We start from the raw sequence: 26265 nt of genomic DNA on the forward strand, positions 1-26265 counted from the left end.
TTGTCAACATAATCGTTGCTTTGAAAGGAGTCCGTGGTTTTGTAATTTTAGATAACGTTTGCTCATCAAAATGTTTGTATTATTACACCTAAATGCTGATAATAACCAAATTTGTCAGTATTTGCCCTTTAATTTGTTATTCTGTTCAGTATTCATATTCCTCGCATTTATTCGCCGTCACATCAACTATATTGGCACAAATGTCTTGTCCAAACCCACACATTTCCTGAATGCAGGCGGGCGACATTTTGCTTAGGAGTATCAAAGCCTGGACCAGGGCTGTGAACTCTTTAATTTGTTATTCTGTTCAGTATTCATATTCCTCGCATTTATTCGCCGTCACATCAACTATATTGGCACAAATGTCTTGTCCAAACCCACACAGGCGGGCGACATTTTGCTTAGGAGTATCAAAGCCTGGACCAGGGCTGAGAAATCTCATTTTTAACAGTGCTGCCGCTTCTGGCGTATAACTTGAATGCCCTTCAATAGACAATGAATGTGAAAGCTGAGAACCGAGAACTTGATGTGGCAGAAGCCCATTTTAAACTATTTTACAATTTACTTGAACATGCACTCCGGTCGATAAAAGGGGAACCCGAATGCATACCTTCCTTTGATTGAAAAAATATATTCGTACACCAAATTACCAACTGACTCATCGTATGACATCTCCCTGAAGGTTAGGTAGTGAACCGGACTAATAACATGCTTGATCGAATTCACTACACGAGTCTAATCCATAATTGGACCATAAATAAAATCCCGTAAATCACTTACAAAAGTATTTTTGTGGTGTTTTCTTCCCGTTCAATTTCCTTCTCCTTCCGTTCTTTCCCTTTACGATATTCTACTCGTTATTCATTTTACATTCTTGTAGATTGTAGAGCATAATAGTTAACATTTAAGGCGATCAAACTGTACATAAACCATATCTGCAGTCGGAAGTGGAGAGACGTATATATATTCTTGCCCAAAGCTACTCCACGGTAGATATTTTCATCGCACTCAGCCCTGCAAACTTCAATTCGTAATTAATCGTAATTCGTAATATCATGTGGATATTTTTGTTCATAAGCTCATCGAATTGCATAATTCTGCTATCAATGACCTTTTGTCAAGGATGCTTAGCTTGATACTCGATTAATCAGGAAATTTCATGAAATTTTACCGCATCATCCTTTATGATTTCTCATTTATACTGTGTCACCTGACTCAAGACAAAAGGCTCTATTGCTTTTACTTACAAAAATTTGTTGCGTGAATTTTATAGTTTCATGAAGTTTACAGCATCATCTGTTGCGTAGCGATTGCATTCGAACTAAATGATTCAAAGAACAATTCGATTTAATAGCTGAAGCGTGGTTTTTCATTTCTTGTCACCATCAACAGCCAAATGATGAACCCTCAGTCGAAGATTTGGTCGCTTTTTTAAATCTCATGTAAAATACTCACTGCTCGATTTGACTGCCAGACTTCGAGACGGCAAGAAATGCGTGGAAAAGAAAATGTCCCCTTCTCCGGCCTGGTCCCTGATGACATCAAATAACGGTTTTGCTGCGTATTCGCTTCCTCAGACCGATTGAATTTAGGAGACTTTTTCTCCTCGCACTGACGTTCTGACTTTATCAGTCTGCCGCCAGTTCTTGAATTGTCTCCCTAACAAACGACTGCTCTTCACAGTTCCAAGATGAACAGTTTACGGTTATTGAGTATTATTGAATTTTTGTCGAGACGCGTGAAACTGATTAATGCCTAGGAGATGCGTTTGGAGATCTTCTTCTAAGTTTTTTTTCTCCCTTCGAACTCTCCGTGTGCAAGTCTTACTCCTAAAATATTTGTCTTTGACAAAGAGAAGTGTGTGCTTTCTCCGTTCAGTTCGAAAGCCATCAATCGCTTAATAGGGGAGAGTATTTAGGCATGTCTGTAGATCCGATCTTCGATGTGTGGAGCACTTTTGCTTTTAATAACACAATTATTTATTCATAAATATTTAAATAATTCTTGACGTTCAACTTAGAAATATTTCTAACATTGAGAGAATTTCAGTAATAACAACTTGCATTACAACCAAATTTTATTAGGTTGACAGAGTGCAATTATATTTGGTTGATAATGGCATATCAAAATAAATTAAAACCCTCCATCACAAATAAAATAATTAGAAGTAATAAGTTTGCTTTGTCTTAAAAGAAAGGCTACGTACGTGTTTCCTAAAGAAAATTATTAATTCGCTTTGTCGTGTGCGATGGCTTGGTTTACACAACGAAGGCCTTGACGAGATAATGAGCTACATCGATAGGTTGGAGCAAGTCATATACCGCATGTTTTTAACGCAGTTTATTCGAATGAATTATCATAGTAACAAAGGACATTAAACTTCTGTTCCTTATGAGATGGTTGTTAGTGATTCCTTGTGGTAAGCATTTAATCTCATTCTGAATACCTCAACATCTGAGTCATCACATTTTGAATATTGATATTCGAGGTCATGCGCATGCAAATAGGTGTATTGATCTATTTTTTTTAAATTCTGAAGCAAGTAATTCAAAATTAATGTTAATAAATTTACTGATTTTAAAGAAAATACTCTCTTAACGCATGATCTTCTCGTTTGTTAATAGTAAACGCGGATTTTATGAACTATATTCATGACCACTTTCAAGACTATCAGTAAATGAAGTAAATCGTATAAATGGTTTGGTCGACTATATTGGAGTATTCTTCCATCCTGAATTCCTTTCTACCATTGTTTTATATAATTTGTTTTCCAAAGCTACATTAAACATTATTCTATGAATCTTGGACAAATTCTCGAGGAGCTCATTTTTCTGTAATCATTATAAACATTCACTTCATCATTCCGCAAAGTTTTCGAGTTGACAAAATATTTGAACTTCAGAAGAACGAATCAATCATTGAGCAGTAACAGGATTTCTACATCGAAGTAAAAAGTGTGCTGCTAATCTAAGCAGTTTTGGGGGCCCGTTGTTTAATATACTTCATTATTTGCCTTTAGGCAGTTTTTAGTCGAATTTGCTTGGCTTGCTTTGCATCAAAATTTTTGTTTTGGTGAGTTGAGTGAGGGTTTCTTTGAAACGATTGATGGGTCATCGATGTAATTTACTGCCCTGTCCTTCACCACTGCCTTCGATGTTTTAAGGCCAGTCTTTGTTTCTGAGCTCTTGAAAGAACCTGCAATAAATCCATGTCCTCATCTGTGTGGACTTTATAGTCGTTATCGAGAAAACTGCCGACCATTAGTCGAAAAATTACTCCTGGGCTCAACAAGGTCCTGTTATTTCGATAACTCATTAACTGCTATAGTACACGATTTATGTATAGTAATATACAGTTAAATCATTTGATTATGTATCCTTCTTTGGACTTAAGGTCATGTTTTAATGACCTCGAATCGCTTCTCATTGAGGATAACATATTCTTTTTCTCTTTGTTCCCCAGTTTTAAATTCTGTCCTAGAAGAAAGTTCTGATTTACTTTTTTTACTTTACTAAAATTACATTCTTATTAACATTTTCGTTCGTTTAATTTGTTTTCAACCAGTTTGATCTCGCAATCTTTAAGGTTTGAAGGTATTTCGTCTTTGCGGTTGTGCTCTCACTGTAACCTCGCCCACACATCGCACTGTAAGGAAGCCATGGCAAGTTCGTCTCTTTATTCTCAAGTCCCGCGACGCCGCTCCTGCCAATACCAAGCCGTCCATGGACCTGTAATTCCTTAGAGGTTCGCTAAGACCCATAACATTTTCGGCGGTTTTTCTATCGATAAATTCAGCGGAAATCCGCTTTGTCCTTGTTTTGAAGACAATCTTCTTAAAAATACAAAATTATTTAGTACGAACATATTTGGGATCCCCATAAATTTAGTCTTGGATATCAAACTTATTGAATTTAATGCCATTCAGTCCACAAAGGCTTTTGTTTTTGGTATTCTAAGCTCATTTTGTGTCATTCGGCTTGTGTATCGCATAACGTTACTTTATGGTTTAAAAGTGCTGAAACTTTTTTCCATTTTAGGTTTCCTAACATGACTCTAGCTAAACTTTCACCATTCAGTATCGTTTTTTAAAGTAAAGTTTAGCTGGAAGCTCGCTAGGACGAAACTTTCTTTTCTGTGATATCAGGTAAATTTTCTATAATTCTTCTGCGTCGAGAAGCAAAATCGGAATTATGCGCATAGCTTAAAGAAGTTTAAGCCATAACGCTTATCCGTAGCTGCAGCTCCTCGTTAGGTGGTCTGTGGCTGCATCTGAGCTCACCATCCGCTGCCGCCCGCAGCGTTATTAAACTTTCCTGACTTAAGCGACCTCGGCCGGTGTTGTTCAAGCTTCACTCACGAACATGAACAATCATTGAGCTCCAGGACATGATTTTAGGTGTCATGAACTATTATAAACCACTGTGTCGACAAGTAGATAAATAACTCGTATGTTCTATCACATCACTAGGTATTGCCTATTTACCTAGTGCCTATTTCTTCTACTTAATATTTCTAAATTGGCTCAGAAACTAAATCACAATGGCTCTCAAAAAATGCTTTCTTGCCTTAAGATTTACTTGACAACTAATAGTTTCTGACGATAAATACATTAATTTTAGTAAACATTAATCGTTAGCACTTAGATTTCATTTCTGCACAGAAAACTCTGCTCATCGGAAAATGTGATGCGTTACCATTATCATTTAATTATAGATACCAGTTAAATATTATCACTTACTCACAGATAGCAATAAAAGCAATAATTTCTTGAGCTTCAGCCTATCACGTAATCAATATTGTTTGAACCTTGGATCATTGAAACAGTGCCTTAATATTTTGAATGTATAAAGATTTTTTGTTTTGGCGACCCGAAACGCGAATAAAAAAATTGACATATAACCGTCATATTTTTAGTGCATTTTCTCAATTATGGAAAAAATTCCCTATTGTGCTCGTCATGTCCGTCCGTCTGCCTGTCCGTCCGTGACTTCACGTTTTCGTCGACGAGAAAATGCGCTCTCTGTCATTCACTGCAGTGAGTACTGAGTTATATTTTTATCTTGATACGACAATAATCCAACCTTTCCACGATTAAGGTAGTTGATGCGCTCGTCTAACGTTGCTCAACTTTCCACATGGAATCAATTCTTTGAGAAATATGTTTCAAGATTGTCGTATTTTCGCTAAAATTATGAACATAAGAAACCTAAATTTCAAGTGCATAGTTTCGTTGGATTATGTTATATATTACCAAGCATTGACAATAATCGTTTAATAGCAATGGAGCACCCAGGTAGAAGTAAAGAATGATGAATTTCATTCTTCATAACGCACAAGTGCATGAATAGCACGGATTACAGATAATCAGTGTTGCAAGCACAAGTTTATGGAAAGTGCCTACACGTATGTAATGAGTTTAAACTCACGTAGGTGTTCGATTGTTCGATTGTAATGCCAAAGGTTATGTATTCGTCATTAATAGGGGCCTATATTCCTCAAACAGTCTCAGAATATCAGCGCTTAATTTTCAGTGAGCGAGTTATGGAACTTCCACGACAATCGACTCCACGCCCTGCCTCATCTTTAAATTGTGGGCGCCAAAGCTTGAATTTCTACTTTTTAAGAGCTTGAACTGTCGAACCTTTGATCAATGCAACGATTATTTGTTGACCTCTTGAGATATCAGAAAATGTGGCATTTCCTTCTTTGCACAAATCCATCTTTTGTGCTGAAAACGAACAATTTTGGGATCTGGTATCGAAACCTCGTTTCAATGATGGTGGGGCGATCCGGCGTTAAATGGCCCATTGTCATACCTAATACGGTAATAATTCCCTGTGAGGCCATCAAACTTTAATTTACGGCATGCCAATGTCCTCACCTCTCTGAGCACCAGTAATGCTATCGAAATGTAGGCTTTATTGTCGATATGTGTTCTTTATGGAAATTCTGACGCATATTATGTCGTAATTCAATTTACACTATATCTTATAAAAATAATATTTGTAGTTTTTTATATTGTCTAATAGAGGGCTCTGATAGTTGATTTCTAATGAAATATTTCATGTTTATTGTGCATTCACTTGGTAGTTCTAAATTTTTATTTACTCGCAGCATACGTAACAATCGAATTATTCTCCATGTTAATATTCTAGTCAACTAATAAACTCAGTTTTCGTCTCCACTTCGCATTTGTGGGGATATATTTTACAGAACCAGCTATGTTTTTTTATTCGAGGTATAAACCCTAATTTTAATTGTTTGGGGAACAATAATTGTATTCAAATGCTGGTTACTCCTGCAGGATATTATTGCTCTTCATTATTATTCAAACCATAATCGATAGTGTTTTCTAAAATTTATTCCTGATTACCTCATCAACAATGAATAAATCAATGGAGCAAAAAATGAAAGTTATGTCGAATCAGCTGTGTGAACCCCATAAATTATAATCTTTCACTTCACATAACCTGTAGTGTTCTGCTTATTCCAATATTCCTACCCTTCGTGTTCTGCACTATTGCAATTTTGCGTCTGTTCACAAAATTTGTCATGCGTAAAGCTTCAATCTCTACTGATTGTTCAGTACTTTCTTCATTCATGGACACGATTTGATAACGAATTGTAAAAAAAGTATAATCTCGTAGCTGGTCTCGTCATCTGCCTTTAGACCAGCATGAAACGGAAATTAAGTAATTTTTGAATAAAAATTGTCGTCGGATATATGAACAAATTCGATTTACTGAAATTATTATTGAATTACCTGTTTTTTTTAACTTCCCTACCCTAGAAGATGTGACACGTATCCCAGTAAGCGTTCAACGTCGATGCCGTAGCACACAAAGCACGCCAGCCCTCTATTTCTGGTAGCTAGAGTGCTGAAATATTTTCTGATGCATAAACTTGCTGCAGATCAAGCCAGCAAACACAATCAAAGAACACAAACACGCGTCAAAGCAATAAAATTCTTATCCACTGCTTATTGGAGCGACGAAAGCTGCAGCGACGCTAGGCAAGAGAAAGGCAACACAGCTTGCTTCTGGAATCCCTCCAATTCATCAAAATGCACGTTTCAGCTTTACTGTGTTTATATTGACACGTGAATATTGTGCAGGAAAAATTCTACCATCATATGAAGGTATTTTAGTGCCGTCGAGGCTCGTATTCTTGTTTTATAATAAAATTAAATTTTAGTTATCACTGAAACTGATGAAACATTTTTTTATATAATTCGTTGTTGTAAGTTGTCAATTGAGAGAAATTTGAAATAAAATGTTCATTAAATTGCTGCTGTAACGGTATTACACAAACCTAACTCATTGCGTGAGAAGTTAAGCAAGCAGCTCACTTTTCTAGCTTGCTTAGTAACTACCCCACGCTGTTGGTGTCAGCGAAAATGTGACAATGAAATTCTTTAATGAAAAACACGATAATTTTCACGCATGAGAGGCGGAATGAAAATGTCGTCAATTATTTATCGAGAAATTATGCACTTTTCCATCTTTCAAGTTTCAAGTGCATATATGTGTTCAAATTTATATGTTTTACATCTTTCAAGTTTATTGAATTTAAGATGACAAACATTGACGCATATCAGTTCTCACGTGAAATGGATTGTGAGCTCACCTCTCTAGAAAATTAAAACAAATTAAACGACTAAAAAGTCATTAAATCAGGAACTCATCACTCTAAATCAGGTTATCTCATTTCTGAAAATTTCTTATGCTAAACGTGATTCGACATAAAGTCTTCGCCGAGGTTTCCATCTACAATATCGAAAGAATGAGAGGCTCTTAAAATGCAGTGCGAACTACAACAGCTTTAAAGCTCGTACCAGCAACCGAGCTTACGAGTTCACGTGGAAAAGAGAATAGTTACAGGTTAGGAAATTAGCATCAAAAGCTATTTCCTGTGAGGCGACTGAACCTAGCCAAATAAATATTTCCTTCTTCAAAGTCCTTTTGGAAGTACAAAATTAAAATGGTTAAAAAAGCATGAGTTCACGATCAAAAATGAGTGTGAAAAACGAGATTCGGGGAGGAAGAAGGTGAATCAGGTAGAAAATTCTACCGTATTTCCCTTCCATTATTCTGGCCAAAGTCGACTCCATATAACTATATTGATTTATCCCGCGTGATAAGTTTCAGTTGTAACTTTCCACCAAAAAGTTCCGGCTCTGTGTGCAGAAGTTGAGTGAATTATTGAATACCTGGTGCATAGGAATGGCCACTATGTTTATCTAGGCCTTGGGGTTCATCGAAGCCACCATATGAAGAATACTTGTGACCATATAATTTTTGAACTCGTTTGAAAAAAAGCTTATGCTTAAATTTATTTGTTAATATATGAATTCATAATGTTCTAGGATTTCGTTTGAACGGGATTTATTGCGTCGGCAGCGTCGTTTTTACGGTTTCGGTACCAGCTTGCGTAGCTGATGTGTATCAAGTTGCCCGGTACTCTCCTCATTCCATGTAGTCTTCTTTTTTACTTATTTGACTAAATTCGTCCTAAAGCTCATTTGAAGCTGTATCTCTTATTTGCTTTATTACGCAATTAAAAAATACCGAGTGCCAAAATTAGAATTGATAATCAAATAAACTTGGATATAACAGATTTGTGTCGCAGGTTGTTACAAGCTCGCACCCGATCTACAAGCGCGACTGAAACCTTGCGTATCGAATAAATTTGTTACTTACTCACTATATTTACAATATTTCTTTCATAGGTTCAGTAATTCCACAACGGCACCTACCCCTGACGTCCGCGATGTCGTTAACGTAGAAAATAAAAGCACAGTATAATTGCCAAATAAATAGTATTATTTAAGGTCTGTTTTGTGTCCATCTCAGCCCGATGCGACGTATCGTGCGCACACGGCAGCTGCGGTGCGTCGGGGTGCGAGTGCGCGCAAGGCTGGACGGGCGAGCGCTGCGAAGAGCGCTCCTGCGACGCCCGCTGCTCCGAACACGGCCAATGCCACAACGGCACCTGCATCTGCATCCAGGGCTGGAACGGCCGCCACTGCACCATCCGTATGTTATTGCAAGAAACTATATTATTTGATGTATATAAATGAACAAAGTTTGTATTAAATTCATACAATATCTCTCTATGTATGAACTCTGATCACCAGACGGACTAGCTGACTGCTCAGACTCTGACTGCTGCTGGGAGAGTGTGTGCAGTGACCACGTCATGTGCATGATGTCCAGCGACCCCGTGGACGTGTTGCTCACCAAACAACCGCCTACCGTCACCGCCTCTTTCTATCAGAGAGTCAAGTTCATTATTGAGGATCGGCAGGTCCAAGACTTCGCTCGCAAAGACCAGTTTGAAGAAAGGTACGTCCATTAATCTTATCCAATGGTCTTCATGTGATTAGGTTTGGTACTGAATTAAACTTTGAATGGTTTGTGTTTAGTTTGAAACGCTTTGCTCGAGTGTTAGTAATCAATCGAAACATGGACTCCTCTTCCGGATACGATGCTGGCTATGCTACTCTCTCGTTTATGAGTCTCATCGATACTTCACTTGTATTATTTTCTTGCTTATTTGTATTATTTCATTCGTCAGAACGTCAATTGTTTATTTTACCAGTCACTTACTTACTGCCATGACTGATGAACTGCCAACTTAATATCTTAACAAGAAATATTTTCTTACATTTATGCGCAATATTTAAATTGAAAAATCATTCCGAGATCTGTTTTGAAGAACGCGTTTTTTATCAGATTTTTGGACTAATTTTGACATTGCACATATAAATAAAGGGGAAATATGGGAGGGTATGCTCATCGTAGCCTGGACTCGTTTCTACCCCATTGCTTTTATCGTCTTCCAAGGCCGTAATTATTTTATATCTTTTGAGCTTCTTGCATCGATGTTTCCTTTCATGCGAGAATTTTTTTATGCCGTATTAATGATACATAATGTTCTACAGTACACGTTCATTGAAAGTGTCTTTGGAAGCGATAGACTTTTATTACTATTAATAATAAAATTATTATGATGCTCAACGGGTCCAAGCAGTGAAATTGTTCATTGTGTTGCCGTGAAATTTATTGTCAACGTTTAATATTGTTGATATTGGCATACACCATCTGACTAAGCTGATAAACTTTTTAAGCGTTCCACGGGAATCAAATTAATGGATTTAGTAAAACTGCTGTAAATTAAATGTAGCCTTTGAGTATTTGTGGTACAGTTTATTTTTTTCATATTTTGTGTTCCCTTTGGATGACGAAGTCACGAATGTTTGTTTGAAAAATGTTTATCGTGCTCCTCAACCGCAACCATCATCATCATCAAAAATAACTTCCTTTTCCTTCACTCCCATCCCGTCTTAGTCTCTTCTGGAGCTCCTTCGAGCCAAGGTGAGTAGTGCAGGCGCTCTCTGTTTGCCTTGTGCTAATTTCATCGTTTGCTTTAGAATTGCTGCTTCACTTAATTTTGACTTTATGAACTCATCTTATGAAATTAGTTTGCTTTTTAACACATTTAAAAACTTAATCCTGTTTTTCAATGATACATTTTTCGAATAAGATTAATATAGGTGGCATTCGTATTTGCTACTTGAGTTTTTTTTGCGAAAATACGTTTCGCAAAAATGTAAGATATGCGTGTACTGGTAGTTGCTGGTAAATCATTTTCACCATTCATTTGTGTTAATGGTTTTCACGAAGCTCGTCATATTTTTGTAGACAGATTATGTTGAATTATAGATAAATTTATTAAATTTGTTTACAAAAGGCGCACTCTTTACTGTTTACTTTACTTTACTGCAATATACATACTGTTGTAAATTCCAAGTTCACTGGTTAAATTTTCTCCAAGGTATCATTCGTATCATGAGAAATGAATAGGAAATTTATCAATACTTTTTGATACAATAAATAAGAAGTAAACATGAATTTGTATTTCCTAAATAGCGTGCATGCACAATATTTCCTAAATGAGTGTATTGTAGCAGCATTAGCGACTCCTTCGTTGGCGCTTAGCTCCATTCACCTACCCTATCTCATTAAGCATCACCTTCATTTATTTACTTCCTCCTCTTCTAATATGCTGCGCTGAGTTATTCCTTAATGTGCTGAGCATACTTTACTATTATTTCGACTGTTGTGCACGTTTTCATGAAGTAATTTAGGTTCAAGCTCTCATTCTAATGAGATACCTTCTGAGTGATTTACATGCCCTTGAGTTGAAATCTTCAAAAAATCTCATTATGTACGAAGTATGTTTTTTTAGTCAGTACTGTTTTGGAATTAAAAAAAGACCTGCAAAGTTATCGCAATATTTTTATTTTTACATGAAAGCCTGTACCTTAATATACTCTTCTACATAATTTCCGTGAAAATTGAGGCACTTGTCATAACGTGGCACCAGTTTTTGAATACCTTCCTGATAAAATTCTGCCGCCTGACTTGTTAACTACTGCATCATGAATGATGTTTGCAGTGTGATGCATCACACTGCATCAAATGCATCACACTACACTTTGAAGAAACACGTGGGCGGTCGGCGTCTTCAAGACGGTAACGAAGTCAAAACATTTGTTCAAAGACTGGTGCCACGTTATGGCAAATGCCTCAATGTTCACGGAAATATTGTATAAAAATAGATTGAGGTACAGGCTTTCATGTAAAAATAAAATTAGTGCGATATCTTTGCACGTCTTTTTTTAATTCCAAAACAGTACTGACTTGAAAAACATGCCTCGTAATTATAACGGCAGAGAATTTTACAAAGCAGTAACTGTAATACTTTTCATCTGCCAGCATTTCATAAACGAACCAAAAAAATACGAAACAATGGAAAACTTATTTTGCCAGGCCTTACTTTATTTGCTAATCAATAAACTCATAAATTTGGTCAAATTTTCCATTATAATAGTCAGTTTTTATATTCAATTCATATTCTGAAAGTCGTAGTTCATTTTCTGTAGGCATGAGTTACTTAAATATTTGTAGTCAAACCCGTAGAGTTCAATCCGCCAGCGATTTGGAGTTATTTCTAATTATCTCATCGTTGATAATAGGGGTAAGCATTGAGTTCCGCATTAGAATTAATAAAATAAAATCCGAGAATGCATCGTTCAATTCACTTGTGCCTTTGTTGACGACTAATCCACTAAAATACAGGAAAAAGGCAGATTTAATTCTTTGTTTTGTTCTATTTTTCAGTACCACTGTTAATTTTGATCTACTGTAATGAAGCGTTAAATGTCTATCATGGCATTGGCGCTTGCCTGCCTTTTTAGTTTTTATGTATTCAAGGAAAGATTTGACAATCAACCTGCTTAGTTACACGACCACGTAACTGGTACTTCCTATCAATTGCTTAAGTTTTTGTGGAATAGATTTATTTTCAAAAAGCTCCAATAAAATAATTGTTCATAATCCATTCTATTTCAATTATGCGAACACACTAGTAGATCATTTATAAGTATTAATAATCATTTAGAACTCTCGCACCCTATATTCTATCCTATTGTTTTTGCTATCTCAACGTTGCAGGCCAGGCGAAACCATTCGCCTTATTTAAAATGTGCCGATCAGTGGCCCTTTAAAATGCTTGGCAAAAATATGCGACATTTTAAGCATTCTCTTCACTCTCAGATGAAGTATAAGCGAACGTACTCGGTTATTTTTAAACATTTCTATTCGCACAAAAATTCACAAAAAAAAAATGAATTATTGGAAACCAGGGCTTGCAAAAACAATGTAGCGGTGGTCAATGCGAGACCCTAATCGCCTTGAGTCCAGCTCCGGCTCTCCCCTGTTCTGGTAGCCTATGCAAATATTGGTTAAAATATTCATTGAAGGTTGCATTTTAGTAGCATTTCCATGCAAGCTCCGAGTAGATTTGATACTGTGGGGAGACTAGCGCAATTAAGGTGGCAGGGGGAATGTTCCCGCCTATATGTGCATATCTCACGAACTCACCTCGTAAATTTTTTTATGTATTCCCTACTATATCATCGTTATATTTATTTCGTTTCCTGGTCCTAATCTCTTCAATTTATATTTGAATCGCGTTAAAAATTTTTGAGCTTTATATCAAACGCTTTTTTTTTTTTATTTAGCGTTTAGTTTAGTTGAGCGTTTAGTTAGTATTTTTTGTTTAGTTAGCGCTGAAATTCATCGCAAACTCAACAATTAAAGTTCATTTGTATACTATTTACAATAATACCAAAAATTTTCATTGGACTTGGATTTTCAGCGCAGCTGCTGTTCGTCTAATGTTTAGATATTTCTGAACATCATTATTTAAGCTTTATTGTGCTAAAGCCTCATCCGCGACTTCCTTGAACAGTTCCGTAATTTATTCTCGATCACTTAGCAATGCAGACACGAATCTTTCAACAATTTTCTGGAAGCACTAGAATTTTACGCCGTGTCCGAATACTTTATTCATGGTAGCTGTGTGACTCTAATGGATATAGTATCACAGCACGACGCTTCGCGTTTATTTTTAACTAAGCTTCAAAAAGTATTTCAAGATTAAAGTATCTTATATTATGCTAACTAATTCGACGTGCACGATGCTTGTCATGCCTCTAGTGATTTCCATTGTTGCATGATCTAACATTGTTTTTTTTCCGTTTGCTGTGATCCTTTGGATGAAATTTATAATCATTAGTGTGTTATAAATTACGAGGCGGAAATTGTTTAGACATTTTTCACTAAACCCTAAAATACGTTTGTGAATAATTTGTTTCTCAGGCATAACTTGTACTTACTTGCGGTGCCTGCCTTTAGACTTTGTATAAGTAATGATACTGATTTTTGGTTAGTTTACTGATGCTACTTTGGGGCCTTAAAAAGTGCTGGTTTCAATTTTTTTAGACCCTGAAACTGAAAAATATTTCATTTTAATGTGGGAACTAAATGATAAACTAACTTAGTCATGCTGAATATGTCTTATGTCTAAGTGTGCAAGATGGGACAAGAATGTGATGTTGGTCCTTTTGCTGCGTTGCAGACGCGTGTCGGTGATCAGAGGCCGCGTGGTGTCCGCTAACGGTGAAGGCATCGTCGGGGTGCGCACGAGCGTTGACAAGCAGTCCAGCAAGTACGGCATCACCGCTACACGCCGCGGCGGCTGGTCAGTGCCAAAAAGTGCTAATTTAAAAAAATAATCTTACTGAACTAAACGATCTATTGGACACTATTCATTCTAAATTTGAAATATTTGATTTTAATTGTTTACCTTAAAATTTGGTTCTCATCTTTGTTTATTTTAAGCCTGATTAACGATATTTTTCCAGGACAGAGATATACGACATGTGTAAGGTATTTGTGTCTAGCGTCAATTATTGTCCACTTGAAAAAAGGAATTTGTGTTATGGTTTCCAATTGACCGAAAGTTGCCTACCGTAAATGACCATTATATGGTTGCGCATTCATATGTGTCGAAAAGCTCATTTATACGAGAGCACTTGTTGCAGCAATTGTATCGTGCTAGTAATAACCGCCTATAGATATCTGGCCATTGACCTCATGACCTCGTGAACTGGCTGGCCGCTACAGGGGCTGGTAGTGAATGTAGCAACAAAATCATGCAGGTTTGGTGTTTCGTGTTCGGAGTAGAAAATTCGAGCAAATTTTCGAATACATACTCAGGTCACAGTAATATCCTGACTCAATTCAATCCTTCAAACTCGCACAAACGAACACTTTTTGCCAAATATACATTGTTGATTAGGAGCCAAAGTGGCTTTGTGCCAAAGCTTATTGGCCAGTAAAATAAGTTGTGTTAGATTGTGGCTGATAGTACTGGCACCCACAACTGGACCCTTATCAACATAGCTGTGGTTTACGCTGACAATGAGCTTAAATTAAACGGGAGAATAGTTCAGATACTTTAAATAAAGAACATCGTGTGCCACGTGATAGGTTCGACGTGTTGGTGAACGGCGGAGGAGCAGTAACGCTGCAGTTCCAGCGCGCTAACTTCCTCCCTTTAACCATCACGGTCCCAGCGCCATGGAACGACATCGTCGTGCTCGATCCCGTTAAACTCACACTCAAAAGCGAGGCGACCAAAGATGTCAGTGTTCTTGGTGAGTACTCGGCATAGGGCATGAATTAAATATGAGTTAGGAATTGAATTTTTTATCATCTGGACTTTTCGATGAAATCTCGACATGCTTTTTTGACTACAATTCTTCTGTTACTTTTAGAAGGGTCATACATGGATTAAAATTGAAACCTCAAATTGCGATCTGAATGGTACGCATAAGGAATTTTTGTACGATTTTCCATGTTTCTTGTCAGGTGTGGAAAGTTTGTGGCTGAACCCTTGCTTGGAACATGACCACAAGCTTCTGAGGCCGCAGGTGGTGGCAACCCACCTCCCCTACACAGTAGGCGGTATCCCCCAGAAGTCGGTTGTCTTCTCTGAAATGCAGGCGAGTATTCCATATTTTAAATCAGGATGTTATTTTCAACACTTGTGGCTCAGTAGTGCAATGCAAATGTTTATTGATCTAAAGTTTTAAGAATGAAACCGTACCGAAGATCATTCTTTATCAAATGAGCTTTCAGGTTTCTTGTGGCTAGGAAGTACTGGATTTTCAAGTCTGCATGAGTATCTCGTTAATCTAATTATTGTTCGGGATGCTTCTAACACCTTCATAACTTCACGAGCACCAATTCCCTAAATGATGACAACATAGTTATCGAGAGGAAAATTACTTTGATTTCTGAATTCTCAATCGATTCATTCTGCGTGTCTATTTCTCATTAAAAACTGTTTGACTCGTAGTTATTCTTTTCCTCGTATTAGCTTTTGGCAGCGCAGATTTTTGTTCCATGGCCAGTAATGTCACATCTGGTGTAATCAAACTGCTCACTCTCATGCGGTTGTTCACTAATGTCAATTGCAGGTGGTGCAGGAGTCAGTTCGAATACCGGGTAGTGAACTCCACTTGCTCTATCACTCCAACACAGCCTCGGGATATTTTTCACGCCTGCTACTTGAAATAACCCCACACACAGTCCCCGCTGCTCTCTCCAGAGTGCACCTCAAGGTAAAGAGTTCTATTGCTATTTTATTTTGCTGTTAGCTTGAAAATTTTTTTTAGTCATTTATTACCAGGATTTGATTTTTTAACGCAATTATCAATTTTGTTATGAGGTCCCTTCTTCAATGCATGACAGAATTAGAAAACGCTTGCGTTGATTCTGAAATATCTTCCCAATTCGTTTATGAAGCAGAAATCCATTTATTTTCAGTTTTTTTCTTAATCATGACTGTATCTGTAACCTCTATTGGAAGAGATATCATTTACCGGTTAACAGATCACAGTTGAAGGCTCCGTGTTCGAAAAGCTCTTCGAAGCAGACCCTAACATCACTTACACATTCACATGGAACAAACGCAACGTCTACAAGCAAAAAGTGAGACTATAATATTTTTCTCTTTTAATCATGTGTCTGATAAAACTACTGGTTCTATTTAAGTCAATATTCGTGTTGCAAGTTTTAGAGTTTCATATCCACTTTTATACTCTGTAAAACTTGCTTCGTTTGCATGATCCCAGCTATTTCTAAAATGGAAATATAAACTTATAATTATTACGACACATTATCCTTTGATTGCATGCAATCATTAGGTGAGATTTCCGACGATGACAAAATGTCTGTCTTTGTCGTCATCATTTGAAAGCGATGAGACTTAATATGACTACGTTAGTAGTCATTCTCTAACTTTGATGGTGCGCGGTAGTGGAAATATTCCAGTGCTGATATTGCAACTGAATTACATTTCCATAACCGTTAACAACTTCTAAAATTGAATACAAGCGTTTTAAACGGTCTAAAAATATTTCTTTACTGTCGAAATATTTCAGTAGCGGATATAAATTACTTGATTGCTTGGCTTGCAACTTACCAAGAATTAAAGGGAAAGGCAATCGAAAAAAATTCAACGTATAAACATGTCATATATGCTTTTTCTTCGCTTACAAGTTCTTAATATAATAGATTATCTATGATCACGTAAATATTTCGGAAGCTTTTATTAAAAAATTGCTTTTGAAAGCCGAGGCGATGACGAAACTTGAACCAGTCGTTACTTGACTTCATCCGTTAGAGCAATTTATAATACGAAGACATTTTTCATATGCTGTCAATTTTGCGCACAATCCAAATGCGTGTAATCCTTACAAAGGTAGTAAATTGATTTCCGCTTAGATATATGAATAGTGAAAATATTTAATTTAATAATACTCCACTGAACTGAAGAGAGTCAAGTAATAGGTGGGTGGGTGCAAAATTTAGGTGCAATAGGATTATATTCATAACCTGTAATTAAGTATTTGCACTGGATTGCGATAGAAAATGTACTTCTTTGTTTTATTGGATAAATTCAAAAAACAAAAAAATCTTTCCCACAATCTTTGTTGACTGACATGTATTGATGTAAAAATATTTTAAACTAATCCATCCCTTAGAATTATACCAATGAACACTTGACTTTATGAAATTTAGGAATAATAAGCGTTGATGGTTATTTCTGCTCATGAAAATTAAAAAATTATATATAATGGTATTGATTTTTATTTTTTATTCATATTTGCTTGATGTACATGAAGGTGTACGGCGTGTCTCTAGCCACGGTGTCCGTGGGTTACGAGTATCTAACTTGCCAGCAAATTGTATGGGAGACTCAAACAGCGAAGCTCCATGGATTTTACATGGAGATAGCAGACGTAGGAGGCTGGAACCTTGACATTCATCACATGTACAACTTTGAATCTGGTGAGCTAAGTCATCATCTTAGGATTTTCATGGAAATATTTACATTGTGTTATTGCACGTTTGTTCAAAATTCTTTCCCTAACTTACATTTCGGTAGTTTCACCCTGCATTTTCACCGTAAATAATCTGTTTCTATCAGCTTCATATGTAATAATTTATTATATAGTGCACGCTGACTGAAATTTTTGACAATCTACATCCCTAACTCTGTCACGGAATGTCGCGATGTAGGCGTGCTACAGCGAGGCGACGGCTCCATTCTGGACCTGAAGGACTTCCCCCGCCTGGTGACGCCCCTGGTGGGCACAGGGTCGAGACGCCCCGAGAGCTGCCATCACTGCTCAGGGCGAGCGGCCGACGCTCAGCTCCTCACACCCACGGCCCTAGCAGCCGCTCCCGACGGGTCTGTCTACGTCGGCGACTTTAACCTCATCCGCCGCATCACTAAAGACGGCAAAATCTACACCGTCATGGAACTAAGCTCCACCCAAGTGTCCTACAATTATCATATCACCGTTTCACCCGTTGACGGTCATGTCTTTGTAAGCGACTCGGAGAAGTACAAAGTTGTACGGGTTTTGTCTTTGGATGACATTACAGATCCCGCTACCAACTATGAAGACGTAGCTGGGAATGGGGCTCGTTGTATTCCAGGTGAGTTAACGATTTCGTTTACCAGGTAATCAGGTTTCAATTTATTGAAGGGAGAAATTTCCGGCTCTCTTTGCCAAACAATGATTTTTTATTATCATTTTTTCGTCGTGTGTATAGTTTGGAAATAGGGTTGATAGGCATGGAATTTTTGATGAATTTCATAAAAGATGATCTCCCGTCTTTTAAAAAATTTAATTTTGCTCTTTTTGTCTTCGAAATGTTAAACTTTTCAACTAATAGCACCCTCATCATCTCTAACTATCAGGTGATGAGCATCGTTGTGGTGACGATGGTCCTGCCATACTGGCTCGTCTCTACCACCCTAAAGGTCTCGCCATCGCCCCCGACAAGACGCTTTACATCGCAGACGGTCCCAACCTGCGCGTTGTGACCCCCGATAACATCATCCACACTCTGATCGGCCACCACGGTCACAAGACGCGCTGGCGGCACTTGCCTTGCTCGGGCGCCGTTCCTGTCACTCAAGTGGACCTACAGTGGCCCTCAAGCATTGCCCTCTCGCCGCTCGACGGCACACTTCACATTCTTGACGATCACGTTCTGCTGCAGGTGACATTCTTTAAAGAAAAAAGATGCCCAACCTGGGCAACCTCCATTATTGAATAAGGCTTTGTCAATTATATTATATCACAATAATTCTTATAATTTCCGATTATCTAATGTAAGCACATCTTCAATATAAAATGACAATTTTTTCTAAACTTATGCTACAATTTTTATTCTGCAAAACAAATTTAGCTTTAACATTTTAATCTGTTCAGTTCAGCGATAAAATTGACGTACGAATCTGAAAAGATTTTCATGACAAGCTTGCTCACTAAGTATTTTATTATCAGCATCTGGGTTTATTTTATTATCTGGGTCCACGCATCGCAACATTGAAAAGTTTAAATAATTCAACTAACATTTCGTTTCTTCTATTCTTAAGGTGACGAAAGATGGATCAGTGCGAGTAAGAGCTGGCAGTCCGTTACACTGCCAAGTGACCACAGACTTGCAGAGAATCGGTGAGCAAAGGCGTCGAATTACAAATATTTTTTAGGATTTTTTTCTCTGCACATTTGTAAGTAGATAAGTTAGCACACACTTTCATTCGTCATACGAGGAAGCAATTCCTTTCTTTTAATCCATTTACAAATTATATTTGAAAGATTTAAAATAAAAAGACTATTATTTTCTAACCTAAGTAATATCCAAAAAATATTAAAATTCCCCCATACTTATATGCATTTCAATATTTACGATACGCTTGTATTTACAAACTTATCGAAACGTTTTCAAGTTGCAGCAAAATTTCTACGTCCTCAAGTTGAAACCTATATTGAAGTGTTGAAAATATGTTTTGTTATTCTAACAAACCGTAACATCAGGCCTAACGGCTGATTGGCATGGCAGAGTTTGTGCGGATAATTACTCTGCAAGGTTGCAAATATAATATGAGTGTCATAATACACGCTAATTAAGGTCATGGAAATTTAAATTTGCATCAACCTCACAAGGTTAAAATAAGCAAGATTTCATGAGATGGGCTTATTTTATAATTATACTTTCCCTGTATTTTTAAAACAATGTATTCGTACCAGTCAACTCAGTCGTTGGTAAACGGACTTTAGCGTTCATTAAATGCGATATTCAGTAAAAAATAAATTTCACGGTACCAATTATGACCCGTTGCAGTTTTTAAATGAAGAATCTTTGAATATAATGCACGGAAATAATGTCAGTATCATTAGTCCACACACGTTGACCCTAGAACAAAATCAAAACTCTTCAAATTTAAATTTACTCTAATTATTTAATCTAATTATGCAATCTAATTCTTTCGTATATTGAGACATAACATCAAGAAATATACAGGTAAATCATTCATTTACTAAGCCATATCGTGTCTGGAAGTTTTTTGTTATGGTTACTGCAATTAGCACGCTCGATGATTTGAAAACTGTCATGCTTCCAAGCTTACGCAGTTTTTCTTAGCATTGCATGATAAACACAGTCTTCATAATGATTTATCCGAGTTAAAACATTAACTCAAGAATCAATACGATGTGTATTGTAATACAGGCCGTAATGATCGCGTAAAAATAGTAGTAACAAATTAAGACCTTGGAGAACTAACTAAGAATTAACGTAAGCTTGGAAGCATGACAGTTTTCATATCATCGCACGTGCTAATTGCAGTAACCATAACAAAAATTTTCAAACACGATGGGGCTAGTAAATGAATGATTTATCTGTATTTTTTTGATGTTATGTCTCAATATAGATGAAAGAATTGCAATCAATTCATGGTTTGTTCTAGATTAAATTTCAATTTGAAAACTTTTGATTTTAATCTAGGGTAAACGCTTGTGGACTAATTATACTGACATTATTACCGCGCAACACAGTACAATACTTCGAATTGATTAAATTGACTACAAAGCATCAAGTAAAAACCATGAATACTTACACCCTTTCTGAGCAGCAAGGTCAATTTCTCAAAATGAGAAGAAATAAACCGTTACCTCACAAACTGAACACAAATGAAACTCGATTTCACGAATGCATTTTAGCATGAAAGACTTTTGACACTAATGAAACACTTTGCATCTTCCCTTAGCAGACAGTACATGATTTGAATCGAATGCAATATCTTTGAAAGGTATTAAGATACTTTTTGTGCACCCTCAGTATATCATATTCACACAAAATAAGCCCAGACGATTTCCCGTTGAATGAAATCGATAGCTTACACAGGAATTCTGTCCCAGGAACTGTTACTGGCCTTGCGTTCGCCCCAACCGGAAATTTGTACATTGTTGAGGAGAAATCATCCGGTGTTCACAAAGTCTTGGAGTTGACTCCATCTGGGCAAATAAAGCCATTTGCTGGAGCAACTCTGCAAGATTGCGGTTGTTCGGCCATCACGAGCTGTAGCTGTGACAGGGACAAGGTACATATATCCAGTCGTCTCCTGCTACGAGCTGCGTCCGGCATCGCTGTTACTCCCGACGGTGTCGTCCATGTCGCTGACCAGGAGGCGCTGCGTGTCTATAGCCTCAGCCACTACCTGCCTTCTGATGACCAGAACGGCGACTATCAGGTGCTAATACTACATACTTTTTGTATGTCACTTCTGAACTTTGATTATGGTTGTTGTTAACTCTGAAGCATTTTGATCAAATAAGATACGAATTATAGCGGTTGTGTCATGAAATGAATTGAAAGGTAACAAAAAGTTTACACGAGACTTTAACATTGAACTTAATATTCCTCACTAAAGGTTGCAAATCCCCGGACGAACGAGATCTACACATTCAGTCGCCATGGCCATCACATTGAAACTCGTGACCTCATCACAGGCCGGATTCTATATTCTTTTCTCTACTCTAAAAATACTTCATTCGGCCGTCTCTCCACTGTCACCGACTCCTCGGGCAATAAAGTGGAATTTTTGCGGGATTATTCTTCTGCTGTCAGCCAGGTTCGTACCACGAGATGAAATATTTAATAATGTCACTTTTATGCCCGTGGAAAGCGAGATATTACGAGAAAGCTCACTCGTGCGAACGCTCTACAGGACTGTGCGCCGCCATGTTTTATCCGCCTCTTGAGAATAATGGTCGCGGAGCTTACGTGCCATCAAAATTATTGTAAATACCGGGAATAAAAATTGTTTCATTAATTTTCTTGATTGTAAGTTGTTTATGGATGTGGTTGTCTCTTTTTTATTAATGTTCAATGCTGGAATTCCTAGGACTTGGTGCGTCACAAACACGCACTCAAACTCTTCACAGTTCTTGAAATTGAATAATTAAAATGAAAAAATCAAAGTATTAGTATTGGCTTCCAAACCAGGGGAAGGATTATCATAATAAAAATGCATGCGCAATTTTCGATAATGATAACGATTATATTGGATTCGTTTGAGCATTGAAATTCTGAAATCCCTCTCTATTTCATCTATTAGTCTCGCTAAACAAAATCTGATAATAATAACAATAATTGGATCAATCTTCAGTCTCAAAATTCTTACAATCCTTCGAATGGCAATCAGTATTATTATTATTTATTCATTTGAAATTCTGTACATTTCCTTCGTATAACATATGCGAGCATTAGGCGTTTTTTAAAGCCTGCATTAGGCTATAAGTAACACAACATCGTTTTTTATGGTCTCGTGCAGGTCGAGAACACGCTTGGGGAGAAGTTTGCTGTTGAAATCAACCGCTTAGGCTTGATGGTGAAGTTTTCTGAGCGATCAGGACGACGTTACGACTTCACGTACAACGAAGAAACTGGTCTCCTCACTGCCGTCACTACGCCAGGTAAACTCGATCGATTAAACAACTCAATTGGTTGTATGAACTTAGTCGACTTGATGGAACTAAGTTAATTATCGCCATAAATGAATCGGATTATTTCTTGTCCGCTTTCTTCGCGCTAAGCTTCTTTAGAACTGTCGGCGAGGTGTCGAATTATTTATCATTATTTACTTGCACTCATATGGTTGAATTACCCATGCAGTCATAACTCCCGCGTCTATCACACCTCTTTATATATATACCGTATGATACGCAGTCTTCTCAAACAGTCATGCGTATAAGTTTGTTCTAAATATGTGTGCCCGCATTACCAAGCTTTAAGTTGCCATAACAATTAACTCTTAGCTTTTTACCCTCACAATTTATCCTCAGTCGTTTACCCTAATAATATTTACCCTTAGTCAGTTGTATTAAAATATACCCTTACAATTTAGCCTTACAATTTAGCAAGCCTTTTAAAGCTGAATCTCCTGCGTGTGTGGCCAGGCCGCCTGACGACCGTGTACCAGTACGACGGTGCGGGCCGCGTGGTGGCAGTCATCGCCCCCACAGGCTTCAGGACTCCCATTAGCTCGTGGATAAGCAACGCAGAGTCGGGCGGGGGCAACCTGCTAACTGTGGGCATCGGCACGACCACGGCCGTCGATGACACTCCTACGTATCCTGCACACACGCTATCCCTAACGCAGGACAGGAGGGCTTACTTCAACCATGGTTGGATATAAAGCAGTGGTGTAAAACGTTAACGTTTTTTGCTGAATATTAAAAACCTAAGTAGAACGTTAGATTAAACACACATAAAAATTCTGAAATTGGGATAGGTGTAAGGGATTAAACTGAAATTTTTTCCGTATGCTAAATTTTTATCAATCATTTTGCACTTCTTTCTACCGTCTTACCGGAACTTTCTACAGTCTCTCGCATGAAATTTTTTGTGTTTAGGTGACGTATCTTCGGCGATAACCTTGGCCAAAAACGGTAGTTGGCATCAAACATTACCGTGGGGAGGTTACTATTCGGGCGTGGCAACTTTTTCGAACCCTTTACTCGAGATGACCCTGGCCACGCAAGCTCGATTGTTCCCCTCCACGAAACAATTCTTGACAGCGGCGTCACAGTCGACCACTCCGAGCCTCCTGGACATCAGCTATGGAGTTATGGGTGACCATAGAGGAGCCGGAAGACACGTCGAAACCGTTATGCTGGTTAGTAGGCTTTCAGATCAAGGTTTGTATGCATTACATTTCAACACATACAAGTTTTGTATCAAGATAATTTATTGAATCAAAGCGTAAATTTTAGATAAAAAATAGTTAAAATTTCAATTATGTAAAGAAATTCAATTTCTTAGAACATTCAGACCCTCTACTAAATGTACTGTATAAAAATAGTGAAAGTGGAGTCCTTCAAGAAATATGCTTGTACTCGCCTAGGTGAATAGATCGCGGGTGATCAGCAGTCGCTGGGACGGGTCCATAAGGAGGGAGACGCTGAGGGACGGCAGTGGTGAGCCGCTGTTGCAGTCCAGCTTCAACACGCAACTGAAACCCACGATACTGTCCCCGGGCTACTCCATGCCACTCGTTAACTTCACTTACGACAGGTAGGTCTCTTCAATACTTATGACCGGTTGGTGTAGTCAATATTCAACTTGCAAACGATAAATGTAATAATCGTTGTACTTGGCAAAGGTCTGTGTAGTCAGTACTTCAATCACTAGAGCTCAGTGCATGCAAAGTATGATTATTTGTAGCACTGTTCGATTTTTAAACATTTAGAAATATTAATTTCAAATTCTGAGTCAAAATATTACTGTTCCCGGGGCAAAAGTGTTCAAGTTCGTAATTCCGTGTGGACGCGGACAACGCAAATTAATGAGAAAATACCGCCCCCTAACTCAGATTTGGAAGGCCCGCTCGTAAAACTTGGGCGCGGCTGAAAGAGGAATACGAGTACGATTCAAATGGGCTTCTTTCATCAGTAAGCACTGCCAGTGCTGCTGTTACAAGATACGCATTCTCCGAAGCTAAACTGGTAAGTACACATATCTGACTGTAAAGCCAGCAATAAGCGATTGTTATTAATAAGTCTTCAAAAAATTGTTACCACGTGAGCTAATGCTCATTTTCAGTTCAGCAAAGTAGTGTTCAAAACGCTGTGAATATTAGATATACATTTTCTGTAAATACGTTGCAATGTGGTAATTTGAGAGCTCTACCGCAGCCCTCTTCCATCACTCTGCCGTCTGGTCGATCATGGGAACTGAAGTATGACACTTACGGAGGACTTCAAGCCGTAAACACGCCCTCTGGCACGTCTCATATCTTTTCTGTTCAAGCATCTTTCTCTTCATTCGTATTCTCGTACACTCCGCCTGGCTCAAGCCATGCCTATCGCCAGCATCTAGACCCTGAAGGCAGGTTGCTTTTAACTGATTTCCCTGAATCTCCAGGGAAAATTTTATATACTTACACACCAACAAACCAGCTCGAAGAAATCGTTTCAGGAGATGGCATCACACAATTTGCATATGATAAAGACGGCTTACTTGCTGAGGCTGTACTTGAAGAAACAGATCTGGAATATAAGATGGATTACCTCTACAATGGTCGACTGTTGCAAGAGCACAGAATCGAATACAGCGCTCGATCCAGCCTCAGCAACGTGAAGTTTACTTTCGAGTACGACGATAACATGCGAATCACGAAGATGGATGGGAGAGTAGGAGGCCAATCCATCAGACCTCACCACCTGTCATACTCCCCACGCAACGGATCCCCCAGCACCATCGGTTCATTCTTAGTATCCAAGCCAGAGGTTAATATCACTACAATTCAGGACGGTACAGCCATCTTCACGCGACAGTTGGATAGCCATTTGAGAGTGTCTAGCACATCTTTAAATATTCACAATATGCAAGTTTTTAGACAAGACATTACGTACAACAGAGATGGGCGGATTGGCCAAGTTAATACATTTACAAGAAACTATCATACGAAACCTTATTCTAATTCTAAAAATTATACTTATGATGCTGATGGACAACTCATTTCTGTTGATGCCAAAGATTCGTGGAGTTTTGCTTACGACGCCAATGGCAATATGGTGTCCCTTACGTACTCCACTAACACCATCCCCATGAAGTACGATAGTCAAGATCGCATCGTTAATTTTGGTCAAGGTGTTTACAAATACAACTCACGAGGTGCAATCTCTCAAAATGCCCGAGAAGTTTCATATCAATACAATGCAAGAGGGTTACTCATCAGAGCTTCAAGACCTGGGCGCTTCAATATAAAATACCTGTATGACCATGACGACCGATTAATCGCCAGAAAAGATAATTTTGGGAACATCACGCAGTTCTTGTACCAAGATCCTCGAAACCCTGATCGGGTTACTCAGATCTACAACACGCGAGACGCTAGCCTTTTGTCTCTAGTTTATGACGACAGAGGACACCTCATCTTTGTCCAGGTGAGAATCTGTGAAAAATTAATTTTGTAGAATTTACT

At 37.9% G+C, this 26265-nt stretch overlaps 1 protein-coding gene across 1 annotated transcript in view; it reads left to right on the top strand.

The window, feature by feature from the left end:
* The window catches only part of LOC108670921 (teneurin-a), a 51647-nt gene that overhangs the window by 18412 nt on the left and 6970 nt on the right, over positions 1 to 26265 (top strand). The window contains 20 exon segments of the mRNA XM_047884356.1: positions 8853 to 9133; positions 9136 to 9344; positions 10350 to 10376; positions 13987 to 14109; positions 14901 to 15067; positions 15282 to 15415; positions 15893 to 16036; positions 16308 to 16406; positions 17603 to 17768; positions 18000 to 18422; positions 18688 to 18992; positions 19372 to 19450; positions 21197 to 21528; positions 21709 to 21909; positions 22612 to 22753; positions 23237 to 23464; positions 23693 to 23955; positions 24184 to 24353; positions 24652 to 24784; positions 24974 to 26227. Of these exon segments, the coding sequence (XP_047740312.1) occupies positions 8853 to 9133; positions 9136 to 9344; positions 10350 to 10376; positions 13987 to 14109; positions 14901 to 15067; positions 15282 to 15415; positions 15893 to 16036; positions 16308 to 16406; positions 17603 to 17768; positions 18000 to 18422; positions 18688 to 18992; positions 19372 to 19450; positions 21197 to 21528; positions 21709 to 21909; positions 22612 to 22753; positions 23237 to 23464; positions 23693 to 23955; positions 24184 to 24353; positions 24652 to 24784; positions 24974 to 26227 (4880 nt within the window).

This window comes from Hyalella azteca, unplaced genomic scaffold, assembly GCF_000764305.2.
Source record: "Hyalella azteca isolate HAZT.00-mixed unplaced genomic scaffold, Hazt_2.0.2 contig15271, whole genome shotgun sequence".
Taxonomy (NCBI): domain Eukaryota; kingdom Metazoa; phylum Arthropoda; class Malacostraca; order Amphipoda; family Hyalellidae; genus Hyalella; species Hyalella azteca.